The sequence below is a fragment of the Daktulosphaira vitifoliae genome, unplaced genomic scaffold (genome assembly GCF_025091365.1).
Source record: "Daktulosphaira vitifoliae isolate Bord-2020 unplaced genomic scaffold, ASM2509136v1 Scaffold_4, whole genome shotgun sequence".
Taxonomy (NCBI): Eukaryota; Metazoa; Arthropoda; class Insecta; order Hemiptera; family Phylloxeridae; genus Daktulosphaira; species Daktulosphaira vitifoliae.
The window spans coordinates 34,320,419-34,335,346 of NW_026099575.1; the positions used below are offsets into that span (position 1 = coordinate 34,320,419).

At 23.9% G+C, this 14,928-nt stretch overlaps 2 protein-coding genes across 6 annotated transcripts; one reads left to right on the top strand and one right to left on the bottom strand.

Annotated features, from left to right (window-relative positions):
• Nucleotides 1-7: 7 nt before the first annotated feature.
• On the top strand, nt 8-14,794 carry LOC126906376 (YLP motif-containing protein 1-like). 5 transcript variants are annotated; one of them, XM_050686952.1, is made up of 24 exons: nt 8-245; nt 562-702; nt 762-800; nt 1,192-1,242; nt 1,347-1,418; nt 1,912-2,070; nt 2,225-2,404; nt 2,478-2,585; nt 4,862-4,978; nt 5,139-5,850; nt 5,915-5,960; nt 6,746-7,470; nt 7,717-7,800; nt 8,608-8,658; nt 8,727-8,795; nt 8,867-9,210; nt 9,297-9,416; nt 9,493-9,669; nt 9,744-9,905; nt 9,978-10,094; nt 11,792-11,858; nt 11,976-12,091; nt 13,437-13,820; nt 14,411-14,540. In XM_050686952.1, the coding sequence occupies exons 2-23, from the start codon at nt 568-570 to the stop codon at nt 13,575-13,577; spliced, it is 3,792 nt and encodes a 1,263-aa protein (XP_050542909.1). In that variant the 5' UTR covers nt 8-245; nt 562-567; the 3' UTR covers nt 13,578-13,820; nt 14,411-14,540. The 5 variants fall into 5 exon arrangements, with proteins under 5 accessions (XP_050542909.1, XP_050542910.1, XP_050542911.1 ...); XM_050686953.1 differs by having other exon boundaries at nt 6,749-7,470; XM_050686954.1 differs by lacking the exon at nt 762-800.
• LOC126906379 (uncharacterized) lies at nt 13,815-14,411 on the bottom strand. Its single transcript, XM_050686959.1, has 3 exons — nt 14,260-14,411; nt 14,106-14,199; nt 13,815-14,034 (listed from the first exon to the last, which is right to left on the bottom strand). Exons 1-3 carry the CDS (start codon nt 14,355-14,357, stop codon nt 13,858-13,860), a joined length of 369 nt encoding a protein of 122 aa, XP_050542916.1. The 5' UTR covers nt 14,358-14,411; the 3' UTR covers nt 13,815-13,857.
• Nucleotides 14,795-14,928: the final 134 nt, after the last annotated feature.

Below are 14,928 nucleotides of genomic sequence, written 5' to 3' on the forward strand. Positions count from 1 at the left end.
TGTTATTAAGTAACAATCTATAATGTTGATCGGCAATTTTTTTCTTAAACTAAATTTTATTGTTTATTATTTTTCTTTGATAAACGAATAATATTCCTAGGGAAACTATGTACTTTACGTATTTCCTTATTTCATATGCCATTATTTGATCTTTTAATTTACCCTTTATATAATTGTTGTCTGTTAACTAATACTAGTGATTATTGGAACTGTTAAACGTACTTTAATCGTCACTTTTAAAATTAGTGAGTAAAATATAATGTCATATAACTTCTTTAATATTAATATTTATTTATTATTAATAATATTCTGTAATTTTACCATTATTTTCCTGTATTTAAAGAAACGTTAAAGTCAAACCACTAACTATTACAAATCTATACAACTTTTATTTATACTGTGAGACATTTTGATTTGCTTTAATTATATTCTTTATTTTAAACGCCTTTCTTTGTTGTATTATTGTTTTAAAAAGAACAAAATGATGCATTGTATAGATATAAAATTATTTGATAAAATACATATAACATAAATAAAAGTATTTACTTTTTTGTACTCAAGATCAATATGTACCCAAATCCTTGGGTTAATACTGCACCACCTCTGCCGCCCTCTACTACTCAAAATATACCCAATAGCTTTGAAAATAATGCTCGTTCATTTCCATTCTATACACCACCCAATGCAATGCAAAACTTAGCGGTAAGTAACAGAATTTTTCAAGTTAAACATATTTGTAATTATGAAACTTAATATTTTAGTTGAATCCACAGAGTAGCTTAACTCTTAACCCTACTTCTGTAAGTATCTGTAGTTTAATTTTAAATATATTTATAATTAATAACCTAACTTTTTAACTTTAAATTCTGATTTTTATTTATTTTTATATGTTTATTTTTAAATTTAAAGAAATTTGTTTTTATTTATAAAATAAAACTGTAATTAAAGTTAAATTTATTAATTTTAAAATAACATTTACAAGTTATAAATGAATCAATGTTTATCGCTCTAGTTTTGTATTACAAACCTGTAGTTATAAGGAGCGTTGTTAAAAACATTAAAAAAAGAACTGTTTAAAATGCCATAAGAATGTTGACATTTTTGATATTTTAAACACATTCAAGACATAATTTAGGTTATAATTATTTATTGAGCTCTAATATAATTTTGTTGTATATTTCATGGTTTTAGATGACCCAACCATTCCATTCAAATACGCTGCCTAACGCCATTGATCCAGCTGTAAGTAGATTAAAATTTTGTTCATTATAATACAAGAAGTCATGCATACATTTTTTATAATTATTATTTTATTTTATAAATTATTGCAATGTTCTTTTTTATAGATGGTTCAAAAATGGCAAGAATGGAAACAATGGGAACTTTGGCAACAGCAATTTCAGCAGTGGCAACAACAGGTATTTTTTATATATCTACTGGATGTTTCTGTTATTGTACATCACTTAATTAATCAAAAAATTAGAACATTGAGAATTTTTTTTTTTTGTTTTTTTTTAATTACATATGGTTTTCAATATACCAATCATGAAATATTATATATTTTTATATTCTTATAAAGGTAGCCTCTTTAGCAAAAATTCCATATGAGAACTTACATAATTAACTATATATTAAGAATTGATCACTTTCACATTATATAAAATTAACTAACTTATTTATTAGTTAATTATTTATATTAAAAAATGACAGGTTGATAACAACTTTTGGACTAGTATTTTAAAAGATATTAACATTTATATCTTGGTTAAAGGAAGACTGCGTCCAAGAAATGTCAAATGATAAAAATAACATCACCCACAACTCACCACCAGCTATTACATTAATTTGTTAATAACTATATATATATATTTAATTTTAGTTAATATTATTTCATTGTTAATTTATTTGTAGACTGCACAAATTGCTGCTACTACAGGGCAACCACCGCCTCCTCCAATTCCACAAAGTCAACCATTGCAGCCTCCTCAACTACCTTCAGTTTCAATTCATCAACCATTATCATTTTACCAACAAGTACCTACTATACAATCAACTAGTGAGCCTTTACAGGTAAAAGTATAGCTTTGAGTTAAATTTAGACTACATATTGTAAGTAAAGTTACATCTTCATTTATAACACCTACTAAATTAAATCAACTATGATAAGAGACAAGTTAATCATTATAATATCTGATTCATTCATTCCATAATTCATAATTTTCAGATGAAACGTAGTTTAGAACCAGGATTGCAAACAGTAGAAAAAAAATTTAAAACAGATGATTCCAAAAACAAAAAAGATCAAGAATTAAATAATGAAACTGAGGCTTTTGAAGAGCAATTTAAGTCATGGGAAGAGCAGTTCCTTAAATGGAAAGAACAGAATAAAAATCATCCTGATAAAGTAAAATTATTCAGTTTAATAAATAATAAGACTAATCCAGATATTCTAAATAAATAGTTTATTAATTTATTAGATACAATATCAAGAATATGAAAAAAAATGGTTGAATTGGCGTGATCAATTAAAACAAAAATGTGATTTATTGAAAAAAAAGAAGGAAGCCAAATTAGCTGAAAAAAAAGTAAACAATTTCATTCCTTAACTTATTCTAACAAATTTATATTAAAACTAGATAATTGTTTTAATATTATGACTGTAACATTTAATTTGAGTAAAAACAATTATTGTATGCTAAGTACATAGATTAAGCGTTCTATATTTTCAAATGAACTTCTTTGTATTTGTCAGAATACTCAGTAAGTTTATGATGATCATAACAAGGAATGGCTCTAATATTTAGAAATTATTTAGTATTCAGCTAATATTTCTAGAGTAATTTATATTTGACTATTCGGTCAAATAAAATTAGAATAGTTTAAAATAGTTATAAAATGTAAATTAAATTTGAGATTATTTTTCCTATTTTTTTTTAATAGCCTATAGCTTTTATATAGGGTGATGTGTTTATCATATTTTATTTTTACATTTTTAGTTACGTATTTTCCCTATTTATTAGTTATTAATTACTTTTTAGTATCATCCCTTATAACCTATTCGGATATCAACCTAATTTATTTAAATGGTAACAAACATATTTAATCTGTTTATAAAATATTATAAAAGACAGGTTGATAACAACTTTTTTACGGGTACTTCAGAAGTTATGAAAATTTTAATTTATAGGCTAGTGGGTGCACTTTCTTTATTATTAGATATTTCTCACCTACACTCTTCTTTCATAAGTTTTTGAAGTACTGGTTCAAAAGTTGTTATAGACCCATCATTTTCTATTTTATCTTAAATATTTATGTTTCCATTTAGAAAATTTAAGTCAACACTCATATAATTTATGAAGAAAAGACCAACATGCTTAATATTGTATTTATTTTGCTAATAATTGAGTTACTAATGATAAATGAATCATAATTATATATACTTATTCAAATCTAGTCAATATTTAATAATCAATTTTATAAATAAATATAATAGTGATTGTAAAATATTATGAACGAAATAATACCAAAAATTTTACACAAAATATTACTGAATATTTGAGTATAAACAGCAAATAATATCAACTTAAAGAAATATTTGGATTTAGGTACATTGAGAAAAAAAAATTTAGCTATTCGATTTTTCCAAATTTACTGATTACTATCATCAATCATAACACAAACGTTAATGTATAATCTATATTTATAATTTTATCTATATCTTTTTTAATAATTAATAATAATTTTAAAAATATGACTTATTTTATTTGATAGCCAAACATACAACACGTTTTTTTTTTTTTGTTTTTTACATTAAACGTGTATGTGTAGTGTTTGTACTTAAATTTAAAAATGCATAATAAGTACAAATGCATTGGTAAGAAGCATTTATTAACTGTGTCATGCTTACGACAGATCAAATTTCAGTAATATGAATATTGCAATAGATGATGACTGCAATTTACCATATATTAACATAATAACATTATTAAAACAAATATAAAATGACAACGAAATGTTTAAAAAACAACTAATTTAACTTAAGAAAGTAATATAAAATAACAAAACTGATATTTGTGATATTATATATAAACTGACAAATATGGACTAATATCACTAATTTTCTAATTAAATAGTTGATACAATGTTTGAGTAGAACATCCGTTAAATAAAAAAAAAAAGTCCTGCAATGCAAAACCTGTCAATTATTTAATCATACACAAAATTACTGCCTCAAAACACACCAGTGTATATTAAATTAGTATATAACACAAGTCTATAGACTGTTCTAAGTATGAAAAACTAAAGGAAGTGTGATAACTGTAGCAAAAGTCATACAGCTAACTGGAAAGGCTACTCAGCCTATAAAGTATGAGTATTAAAAGCTAGTACTTTAAAAATAATTGCTGTTCAATGTGTACAGACAAATAAACTTTCACACGTGAAGAAAAGCATACATTCGTTCAAGAAAGACAGTGGTAATGTTATCACAAAAACAAGAGTATTAAAAAACTTGTAATAGCTCAGTGATATATTGTTAGCATTGGACAATTTTATGCAACACATAATATATATATAATATATTATGTACAATTTCCCTGTTTATAAAAGTTTGGAGACACTTCACAGAAAGCTCCCTCCATCACTATTTATTATACCTTTTCTTAGCACTATATATATAATGTTAAGTTAAGTTTGTTAACATTTTTAATTAAGACCTATAGTTCGTCTTAAATTAATACTTTGAAAAGAGAAAGAAAATTTTATTTTATTTTATAATCTTTGTAATTTATGTAAATGTACTTTTTTGTATAAGAAGTATTTTTTTTTATTGATCATACTTTTTTTTTGTCTTGTTATGTAGAAAGAAGAATTACAAGTTAAGGAAAATCAAGCACAGTCTCAACAAAGTCCATTTTACAATTCAGGCCTATCGAGTTCTGCTCTTCCAAATAATACTACTAACATATCACAACCTTTGGTAATTTTTATTTTAACTATAAATTTACTTTTAAAGTGAATTAATTGACAAGTTAACTGTAATAAGGGTCTTATGAATTTTAATAAAATATTTGTTAAATGTAATTTTTAATGTAAAGCAAAAAATAATTATTTAAAATGGTAAAAATTTCGTTTTACAGGCAGCTAGCTTAATAGTACAATCATCGCTAAATCAAATTCCTGGTTTAGACTTGGTTAGCAATAATGATAACAGATCTCAATCATTTCCAAATGTATCAAAAATTTTACCTCACCAACAAGGACCAATTCAAACACCTGATGATAAACCATTCAATTTCCCTAAACAAAATGCACCAACAACTAAGTCACAATCATTGAATATACCTTTTAATACTAATGTTCCTCCTGTTAATTCGTATTCAAATAATCCTCCTAAATGGCCAAGCTATAATAGCTCTCAACCTTTCTATAGCCAGAAACAACCAAATATTGATAGTAATCCTTTGTCCAAATTTAACTCTGATATTGATCCTCGCCCAGCTTATAGTGGTGGTCCACATGATGGGAACTACAATATTCATAATAATTCCATTACAAATGTCAGAAGATCATCAGTTTTACCATTTACAAAACCTTCAGAAATTAATAATTCAAATTTAAATATTATCCCAGATAGTTCAGTATATAACAAAAATAATGATGAGTACAACTCATCTTACAGTAACCGTCCTCCCAATTTTAGTGGATTTAATACAGTCAATTCCAATTTTAATAAACCTGCAGAAATTTCTAACATATCTTATCCTTACAATAAAAAATCTGTAGCACCTTCATCTCATTCTAAGCCTCCATCATTACTAAGTTTGAATGTGAGCAAACCAATTTCAATGGGTATAGTCATAAAAGATATTTAATACTTGAATATGAATTATGATATATATGTTTATTTTTTTAGATGAATCTGATATTTTTCCTGAAAATAAAGATGTTGGGAACAATAGGTAATTATTATTTATGTAAATTTTATTGTAACCCTTTGAAAGGCTATTGCACTCTATGGGTGCATAACAAAAATTAATTTATAAACAATTGGTGCTATCAAATTTTCATTATATAATACTTCATAAAATTGTGTCTCTGCTATAAAGAGATAAAGCTTTTAAAATTTAAATTAATATTGTTTATAAATTAACTTGTAAAATAATAAAAGCAATTTTAATTAAAGTTATTAACCATGAAAAAATATATATACAGGATAATCAATTTTGGGCAAAGCACTTATTTTCTCAGAAACAATTACAAATTTTTGTAAAAACAAAAATTATTTGGTTCTAATAACTACAATATTATATAGTCAAATTATTTTATTTTCATCCCTTCAAGGTTAAAAAAAACGTTATTTTTTTTTTTAATATTTTTAATTTTAATTTGATAATATGAAAAAAATATATAACAAAATTTTTTCAGTTTTAAAATAGTTATTTTTTTTTTTTGAGCTTTTCTTACAAAAAAATTTTTATAGGTCAATAAAAGCTTTAGGGAAAGTGTAAGATTGTTCTATAAGCATTTTAATACAAAGAGTGGGTATGTAGTAGGAGTGTACTATGTGTTATAAATGTACACTAGTATTAGCTGTATCCACTCACACTACATACCCATATATAATCAATAATACTCCCAAAGTAAGCCAGTATTTTACATTTTAAATTGCATATTTTGATTATGAAATAACTTAGTATAATGTGAAATGTGTGGATTTATTAACATTTTGCCTTTTGTTACTCAGAAGATATGAAAGAAACTGGAATATCACTGAAGAAGAAGAAAATCCTGAAGATGAATACATGGAAGCTCACAAAAAATTCAGCTCAGAACCATATAATGATCCAAATGAAGAAGATGAATATTTCAATGATGAATACAATAATAAATATATAAATGACCAATACTCAAGAGGTAATCATAGTATAAACATAAAACAAGGTGATTATTTGAGACCTTCTAATCAAATGAATAAACCACAAATAACGAGAAATCAAGACTTAGATTATTCAAATAATCACCCAATATGGAATAGCCAAACTTTACCTAATGGAAGACAGATATCTAGACATAACGATGATTATTGTACGAGACAAGAAGGAAATAATAGATATTTAAATGAAACCTATCAAAAAGTACCTAATCATTTAAAAAATTCTAATGAAGAATTTATGACAGAACCTGTTTTAGAAAGTAATAAATTTTTGCCAAATAGAGAAAATTATGCGCCTCCTCCTAAAGGAAGTTATGGACCAAATAGAGGTAGGCGTTTTGATGATAATAGATCAAATTCTAAGATGGATTGGGGTGGAGATTTCAATACCCATAGTGATGAACAACAACAAATTAGTGATGATAATTCTCATCCAAAAGAAATTGTAAAACCATCATCCATTGAAGATATTCCTCCAATTGACCCTGTGAAATTATTTGATTATCGTCATTTACCAGCTTTGAAAGTGATACCAGGTATTTATAGTATAGTTTTCAATCATAGAAAAAATACATGTTCACACAATAATAACATAATTATACAATTGATAAGAAATTTGTTTTTTATGTTACCTTTTCAACCTTATTATTACTAATTTTAATTATTTTTTTACTTTTTTATTTATCAGATCTATTTTATAAAAAATAAAAGATAAAAATGTCTGTATATATTTTCAAAATAAAACAACAAAGATGTATTAATTTTTTTTTTTTTTTTTTCAGGACTATCAAAGGAAACCATAATACCTGTAAGAATTTATGATTATAAACATGGGGGTAAACGCAAGTTGCCTTGGCAAGATAGAGGTTTGTTTATTATTAATATGTAAATATTAAATTGAAAAAAAATTGTAATGATAAATATAACATTTTTATATACTATATAAAGCTTTGATCTTGAAGCCTTTTTTTAGAAACAAAAAAAATCTTAATATTGTAGAATTTCACTTCTTTAAACAGATTATTTATTAAATATCAAGCCTTATTTTTAACTTAAATCACACAATAATCGTTTTGTTATCATAACAATTATTGTTAAAAAAAGAGGCATAATTTGTATAAAATGACAACCAACCTAATTTTTATTATTAATGTATTGATTTTTAGTGGTACTAAGCTTCCCCTCTAACTATGTCACTACGTGATATAAATTTGGCCTAAGATACTCAATTAACAACAGGACAATGAATAGATAAAATAAAACTCAATTGTAAGAATCAATTACACTGTCTTAGAATAAAAAAAAAATATGAGATACTAACTCCCTTTATTCTATTTAGACATTTTGAGGGTGTTGATTTTGAAAATGATAATACTCATATTTTCAATATTTTTTATTGATTAAATTCAAATTGTTTTTAGCTATACTGTAGTATTTGTCATTCTCTACAAAAACTTTTTTTTAATACAGTTTAAGGTAGCCCTGCCATAAAAACAATGTTATTTTTATATCCATCTTTAATTGCCTATGAGTATTAAAAAATGTTTATAATCTATTAAAAACTGTATGTAGAAAAGAGTGAATACAAATATTTTTCAGACTATATTTCTTGTAAACATATTTGCTTGTTTAATGAAATAAAATGAGTTTTTATACATTTTTCTATTTTTCAGGTTTTAGCCGAAGAAATATTACCAACTCAAGAGATTTAAATGAAAAAGAAGGTACAATAAAAACTTGTCTATTTGAAGCTAAAAATATAAATATACTTATGTATTTGGTTTTATTTCAGAAATTTCATCTGAAAACCCCAATCTTGATAAAAATGATTTATTTACTAAATCGTTATTTGAATCGGATAGTAATTATTAATTTTTTTATTTTTACTAAACTATATTTTATTATTTTTATTTATTTATTTTTTTTTACAAGGCTTACAATCCAAATCAAAAGATTACACTTTACTTGATCAAAAAATAAATAATCTAGTCAGTAAAGTTATTAAAGACAAAAAAGTTGATGTGTTTACAGACAAACCTATAGTTAAAGACGAACAAAAGTTACACTTATCTGAAAAATTTACTGACATCTATCCACCTTCTCCTCCTAGAATATTGAAACCTAAAGAAGAGGTTCTTCAGAAACCAAAAAAGAATTTATTATTAATTGAAACTCTCCTTTGTCCTCCAGGTCGTTTGAATCGACCAGAAAAAATTGTTATTATTCTTCGAGGGCTACCTGGATCTGGAAAATCTCATATTGCTAAATTAATCAAAGTATTGATAACAATTTATTGCTAAATTTTTATACTGAAATTTATGAAATAAAAATTTTATTTTTAATATTAACTTTTATTTTTTAGGAAAAAGAAATATCAATGGGTGGTCAAGCTCCTAGAATATTATCTTTAGATGATTATTTTATGACTGAAGTAACTAAAATTGAAATTGACCCAGAAACAAACAAAAAAGTTGAAAAAAAAGTAATGCATTATATAACTCCATGTATATATATATATATTAAAATAATTAAGTTTATTTTAATTTTACTTTTCATAGGTTATGGAATATGAACATGATTCAGCAAATGAAAGTTTATATCGTACATCATTTATTAAAGCTTTTAAAAAAAAAGTTTTGGAAAATTACTTTTCATTTTATATTATAGATGCCATTAACAATAAAGTTACTTATTACAAAGATATACTCGATATTGCCAAAGTGAATGGTTTTACAGTAAGTAGAGTAGTTCATAATTAACTTTTTTAATTTTGAAATTCTGGAACTATATTTTGATAACTCAATTTTAGGGTTATGTTATTGAACTTGAATCTGATGTCGAATTGTGTATTAAAAATAATATCCACAAAAGAACCACTCAAGAAATTAATAATATTATGAGATCTTGGGTTCCTACTCCCCCAGATCAAATGTTACTAGATGTTAAATCTTTACTACAATCAAATGATGAGGTAAATCAATTAATACATTTTTATAAATTTCTTTTCAATAGGGTATACAAGTATTTTATTTTTAATTCTTAGGTTGAAATGGAAGATGTATCAGATATTGAAATAGATTTAGAGAAAAATGAAGGTTCAAATGTAACCAATACTGAAAAAGATCAGATTGAAAATAAAGACTGTGATTTTGAAGAAGAGGTAAATTTTGTCATTATTAATTTATTTCATAGTTCTGTCTTTTATTTGAAAAACACCTTGTTCATAATTTCAAAATTGTAATTTCTCTGTTTAATTCCTACAATTTAATTTCAAAAAAATAATATTTTTGTTGATATTTCATCAACATATTTAATCTTACAAATAAAATAAAAAATATGTTTCAATACAATTTACTTATTAAACTATGCAATTTAAAAAGCTCATTGACAATAAAATTAAGTGTACAAAGATCTTAATACTTATTTCTAATGAAATAGTATTTCATTAGAAATTAACTTTCAGTTAATGTGTTATGTATATCATGATTTATTTAAAAAGATTCCTTTTTTTTGAAACTGTAGGAATCCCAAATTATAAAAAATCACTGGTGTTTTGTATTATCCTTATATATTTTAAATATATTATTTTTCTATCCTAGCAGTCTAATACTATTTAAATTTTAATAACTCTTATAGTGAATAAAGTGTTTTCACTTTAAACATAATATTACAAATTTTAAATACTTATAGTTAAACCCTAAAAACAGATTATTTTATTTGTATATATGTGTTCAATTATTAATCTGTGGCGCGAATTTTAAAGTACAAATGGTACTTTTGATACTAATGATGATTGAAGCACTATTTTAATTTATGGTGTTTTGCCAATTATTAAAAATTTAAACTTTAGTATTATGTTAACCTATTTGCAATTACTCTATAACCACAAAATCAATTGCTAAAAATCCATAAAAAAATATTTTGAAATTTGTTCATCTAAATTTATTAGTTTTGGTAATTACAATTCTTACAAAATTGTATTTTTAAATATTAGGGTAATTGATGCATTTTGACAGCTTCATTTCTCTTAAATTGATAATATTGAAGAAAAAGTAGTGTCTTAACTATATTTTATTATCAACTTATAAATTATCAAGTATTATTTAGATACACTCTTTATACTATTAAAAAGTATTAACTTAATTTTGTTAAATGACAAAATGTTTAACTAGCTTACCTATTAAAAAACAAATAGTCATTGAAATTTTCGATACAGTCTAAAAATGTTTAATGATTATAATTCCAAGATGATCATATGTAAGTTAAAAAAAATGTTGAATATTTTTATTTTAGGAAAAAATGAATGGTCAACAATCAATTACCCTGATTTTTATACATTATTGTGTAGCGTTTCCCTTACTGTTCTGTTAAAAATAATTTTTCTAAAAAAATGTTGTAATAATTTACTATTGAAAGTAATACTGTATATTTGTTTGTGACAATAAAAACCATTACTGAAAATATTTTCAATATATGAAAATATTATATTGTATCATTTACAGTTTTTATCAATGTCAGCTTAAATTTTGATCTCGTGAAGTATGAAAATTAAATAAAAACATTTTAATTTGATATAACATGTATTGCATATGTCCACCTCACTTTATAAATTTTATGACTCACATGAGTTCACAAATGAGTTACCGCCGTTTATTTATCCACAGATTTTATCAATTAATTTATAAAAATATCTGTATGTTTTAAAGAGCTCAACTATTATTATACATGAATATTAATTAGTGGGAATTTATTTTTAAGAGAATATATATTTAATAATTTAAGTTTAGTAACAAGTGTCTTTCATAGTCAAATGTCATATTCTGCTATTCTATTTTTCGAATACTAATGTTTCAACAGGATGTAGATCTGATGAAGTTATTATCTTGCAAATGGGTTGATAATATACCACAAGAAGAAAAGATGAGTATGTTTTTCTATATTTTATTGTTAATTTTATTTTATTTATATTAAAATAATGGCTACAACTATCCTAATTATATTATTATGTTTAAATTACTTACTTTGAATATATTACTTTTAGACAGACTAGATGGACTGCGTAAGAAAAAACCAGAGAACTCTATTAAAGAATGGTTACAGATTCCTGAAACTGAGTATGTTACTACTGAACATGATCCTAAAGATGGAAAAAAAAGGGTAATGTTGTTATAAATAAGTACACTTTATTAGAGTTGTAACTAGAGACTGAACGAATTTTTATAAAATAAATCTCTAGTTATTAAGAATCATCAACAATATCAATATTGCGGACATTTTTTACTTTTTAACAAAAACAATTTTTTTTAAATATTGTCATTCATTCCAAAAAAAATTACTTTACTATTTCAACCAATACATTTTTAGTAACTTAAAAATATTTGAGTATATCATAACAGATGTTAATTAAAATTATTATTTTAACTATTTATTATCTATAAATAACAAAAAAGTAGAATTATCAAATGTCTAAATATTGTTTTTTTTTAAACATTGCTGAAAATTTACTACAATATCGATTTTCAAAATAAATTATTCCCAAATTCTCCTAGCTATGTTTAAAAACTGTAAACTTGAATTGTAGTACTTATTTTTAAATGTTCTAACACACATATACCAGCCATTTGATTTCTCTTAAAATAATAATTAAATTAAGGGAAAAAAAAATGTTGGTAATTTTTTATACCATTATTGTATTATTTTGTGAGTAATTGAGTAGTTTAAGATAGACCAATTGGTCTGTATATTTGATTAGTCTATAAAATTGACTAGTCGATTATTACTTTTCAAATAATACTTTAGAATTTATTTATTTTTTTAAATATATGTAATAGTGTGGTAATATATTAGTGTCTGATGATAAAAATAACATTATCCACACTTCACATTAACTTTATATTTAAATCAGTTTTAACTTATGCAATAATGAATCAAAAGTCGTTATCGATTAGTGATTTTCATAGCTGTTTTTTAGTTTCATATATTTCTTAATTTATCAACTACTAAATACTATTTTAATTCATCCCTTATTCGTTGTAAGGTTCACAATTTTATTTTTTTAACAGCACATATTTAACTAGTTTATAAAATAAAAAATAATCTAACTTAGTAAACAACTTTTGATCTATTATATTATAATATATAATATAATATTTTATAGTTAAATTTTATAAAACTTTCAAATTTGTAAAAATTTAAATTTTTTCATGTTTAATTTATAGTATGAAACAGGAGTTTTTATTTATAGATATGTATTTTAGTTTGTGGGAAATTTTGTAGTATTGTTTTTAAAGTAATGAAAAAGATAAGTTTTCTCAATATCGTACTTAAATGTTGTTTTTATTACTTATAATAATTATCAAGAAGTATTAATAATTGAAATAGTATTTATTTTGTTTGAATAATAAGTAATTAGTAAAGTGTTTTTTTTTTTTATGTTATTAAATGAACTAACAAAAGTTATTATAAGTATGAAAGTATTAAAATTTAAAATTTTCTCTAATAGGTCAGATGGGCTGATATTGAAGAACAACGTGAACAAGAAAAAATTCGTGCCATAGGTTTTGTTGTTGGTCAAACAGATTGGAACCGTATGTTAGGTCAAGATCAAGGAGAAAGCAAACTAACACAAACTAAATATATTTGACTGTCTTAAAATTTTTCAGATTTATTTTTATTTATGATTAATATGTACATAGATAAATAATATTTAATTTGTTCATACATATTAGAATTTAATGACACCCTAATAGGTTTTTAATTATTTTTATCATACTTAAATAATCCGATAAACATGTAAAATCTCACTGTATGTGTTTCTTATAACAACATAGTAATTTGAAGACTGTGAGAAACAAGCTAAATTTTATGTGCTGTTAATATTTATTTGGTAAGCATTCTCTGTTATTGTTTAATTAACCAAATACTTAATTTTTTTTATATCTTATAAAATTACTTTCCGAATTTGTAACATATATACTATTAGCAGTAGTTACTGAATGAATATTCTCAGTTATTGCTGCCTCATTGCGCGGTATAGCTGGTGGCGTGGTTGTGCGTGTCATAACTACTGGTCCTTGTTGTTTGTTATCATCCAGCGATCTCTATAAAAAAAATTATTTTAGTATTTATTAAAAACAAAAATCATTTTTGTTTGTTCTTTCTTCTTAAATACCTGTAACATGTTTAAGAAGAAAAGAAACGCAAGCAGTGCTAATGCAGATGATGTTGATGTTGATGTTAAACGTCCCGTATTTCTGTACCTTTTCCTTTAAAAAAATGTGTCTCAAAATATAGAAAATAAATTTTTATTATACAACAATATTTACCGTATTTGAAATGAGCGCTCTATTGCAAATGACTGATTAGTGTTATTTACATTATGGATACTATTATTCAATTTAATAACGTTAGTTGCCATGTTCATTTTATTAATAGTATGTATTTAATCTAAGTATTGCTTAATATTGTTTGTTTCAGAGAAAGATTATTGAACAATATTTAGATCCTAGTGAATACCTGTCACGACGATGGGTCCAAAAAATCTGCTTAACCGACTTCAAGCATGAATCTTATACTTATCGTCATTATCAGTTAACACCACTTACTGTGGTAAACGATCCATAATGATATTATTAGCATAAATTATGTTCCAGTATTGTGAACATTAAGTTCATATGCACAGTTCTAAGTCTAAATAATAATTATAGCACAATTTTACCGTTTTTATATAAATAATAGTGTTTACTCTTGTTTTATATATGTACATATATATAAATATTATTTTGTATAGTCGGTAATATGTTTTTCTTATAATTTATATATATATGTGTTTCAAATAAAAATGATAATTGTTTTGTTTTATTTTTGTTTTATTCTTTTATCTCGAAAGAATAGTACAAGTATTCAAACTGAACACCATACACCCAAAGAAAAACCTCAATCAATTTTGATAGAGAAATTTTATCAAGGGTTTATGATAATGTTTTATTAATACG

What these genes read in the sequence shown, in the direction of transcription:
- LOC126906376 (XM_050686952.1), top strand. Translation starts at nt 568, where the DNA reads ATGTACCCAAATCCTTGGGTTAATACTGCACCACCTCTGCCGCCCTCT. An exon ending in CTAACGCCATTGATCCAGCT is followed by an intron (nt 1,243 to 1,346) that starts GTAAGTAGATTA and finishes TCTTTTTTATAG; the next exon opens with ATGGTTCAAAAATGGCAAGA. An exon ending in CCAAAGTGAATGGTTTTACA is followed by an intron (nt 9,670 to 9,743) that starts GTAAGTAGAGTA and finishes ACTCAATTTTAG; the next exon opens with GGTTATGTTATTGAACTTGA.
- LOC126906379 (XM_050686959.1), bottom strand. Translation starts at nt 14,357, where the DNA reads ATGAACATGGCAACTAACGTTATTAAATTGAATAATAGTATCCATAAT. An exon ending in GAGCGCTCATTTCAAATACG is followed by an intron (nt 14,200 to 14,259) that starts GTAAATATTGTT and finishes ATTTTTTTAAAG; the next exon opens with GAAAAGGTACAGAAATACGG. An exon ending in TCTTCTTAAACATGTTACAG is followed by an intron (nt 14,035 to 14,105) that starts GTATTTAAGAAG and finishes TTTTTTTTATAG; the next exon opens with AGATCGCTGGATGATAACAA.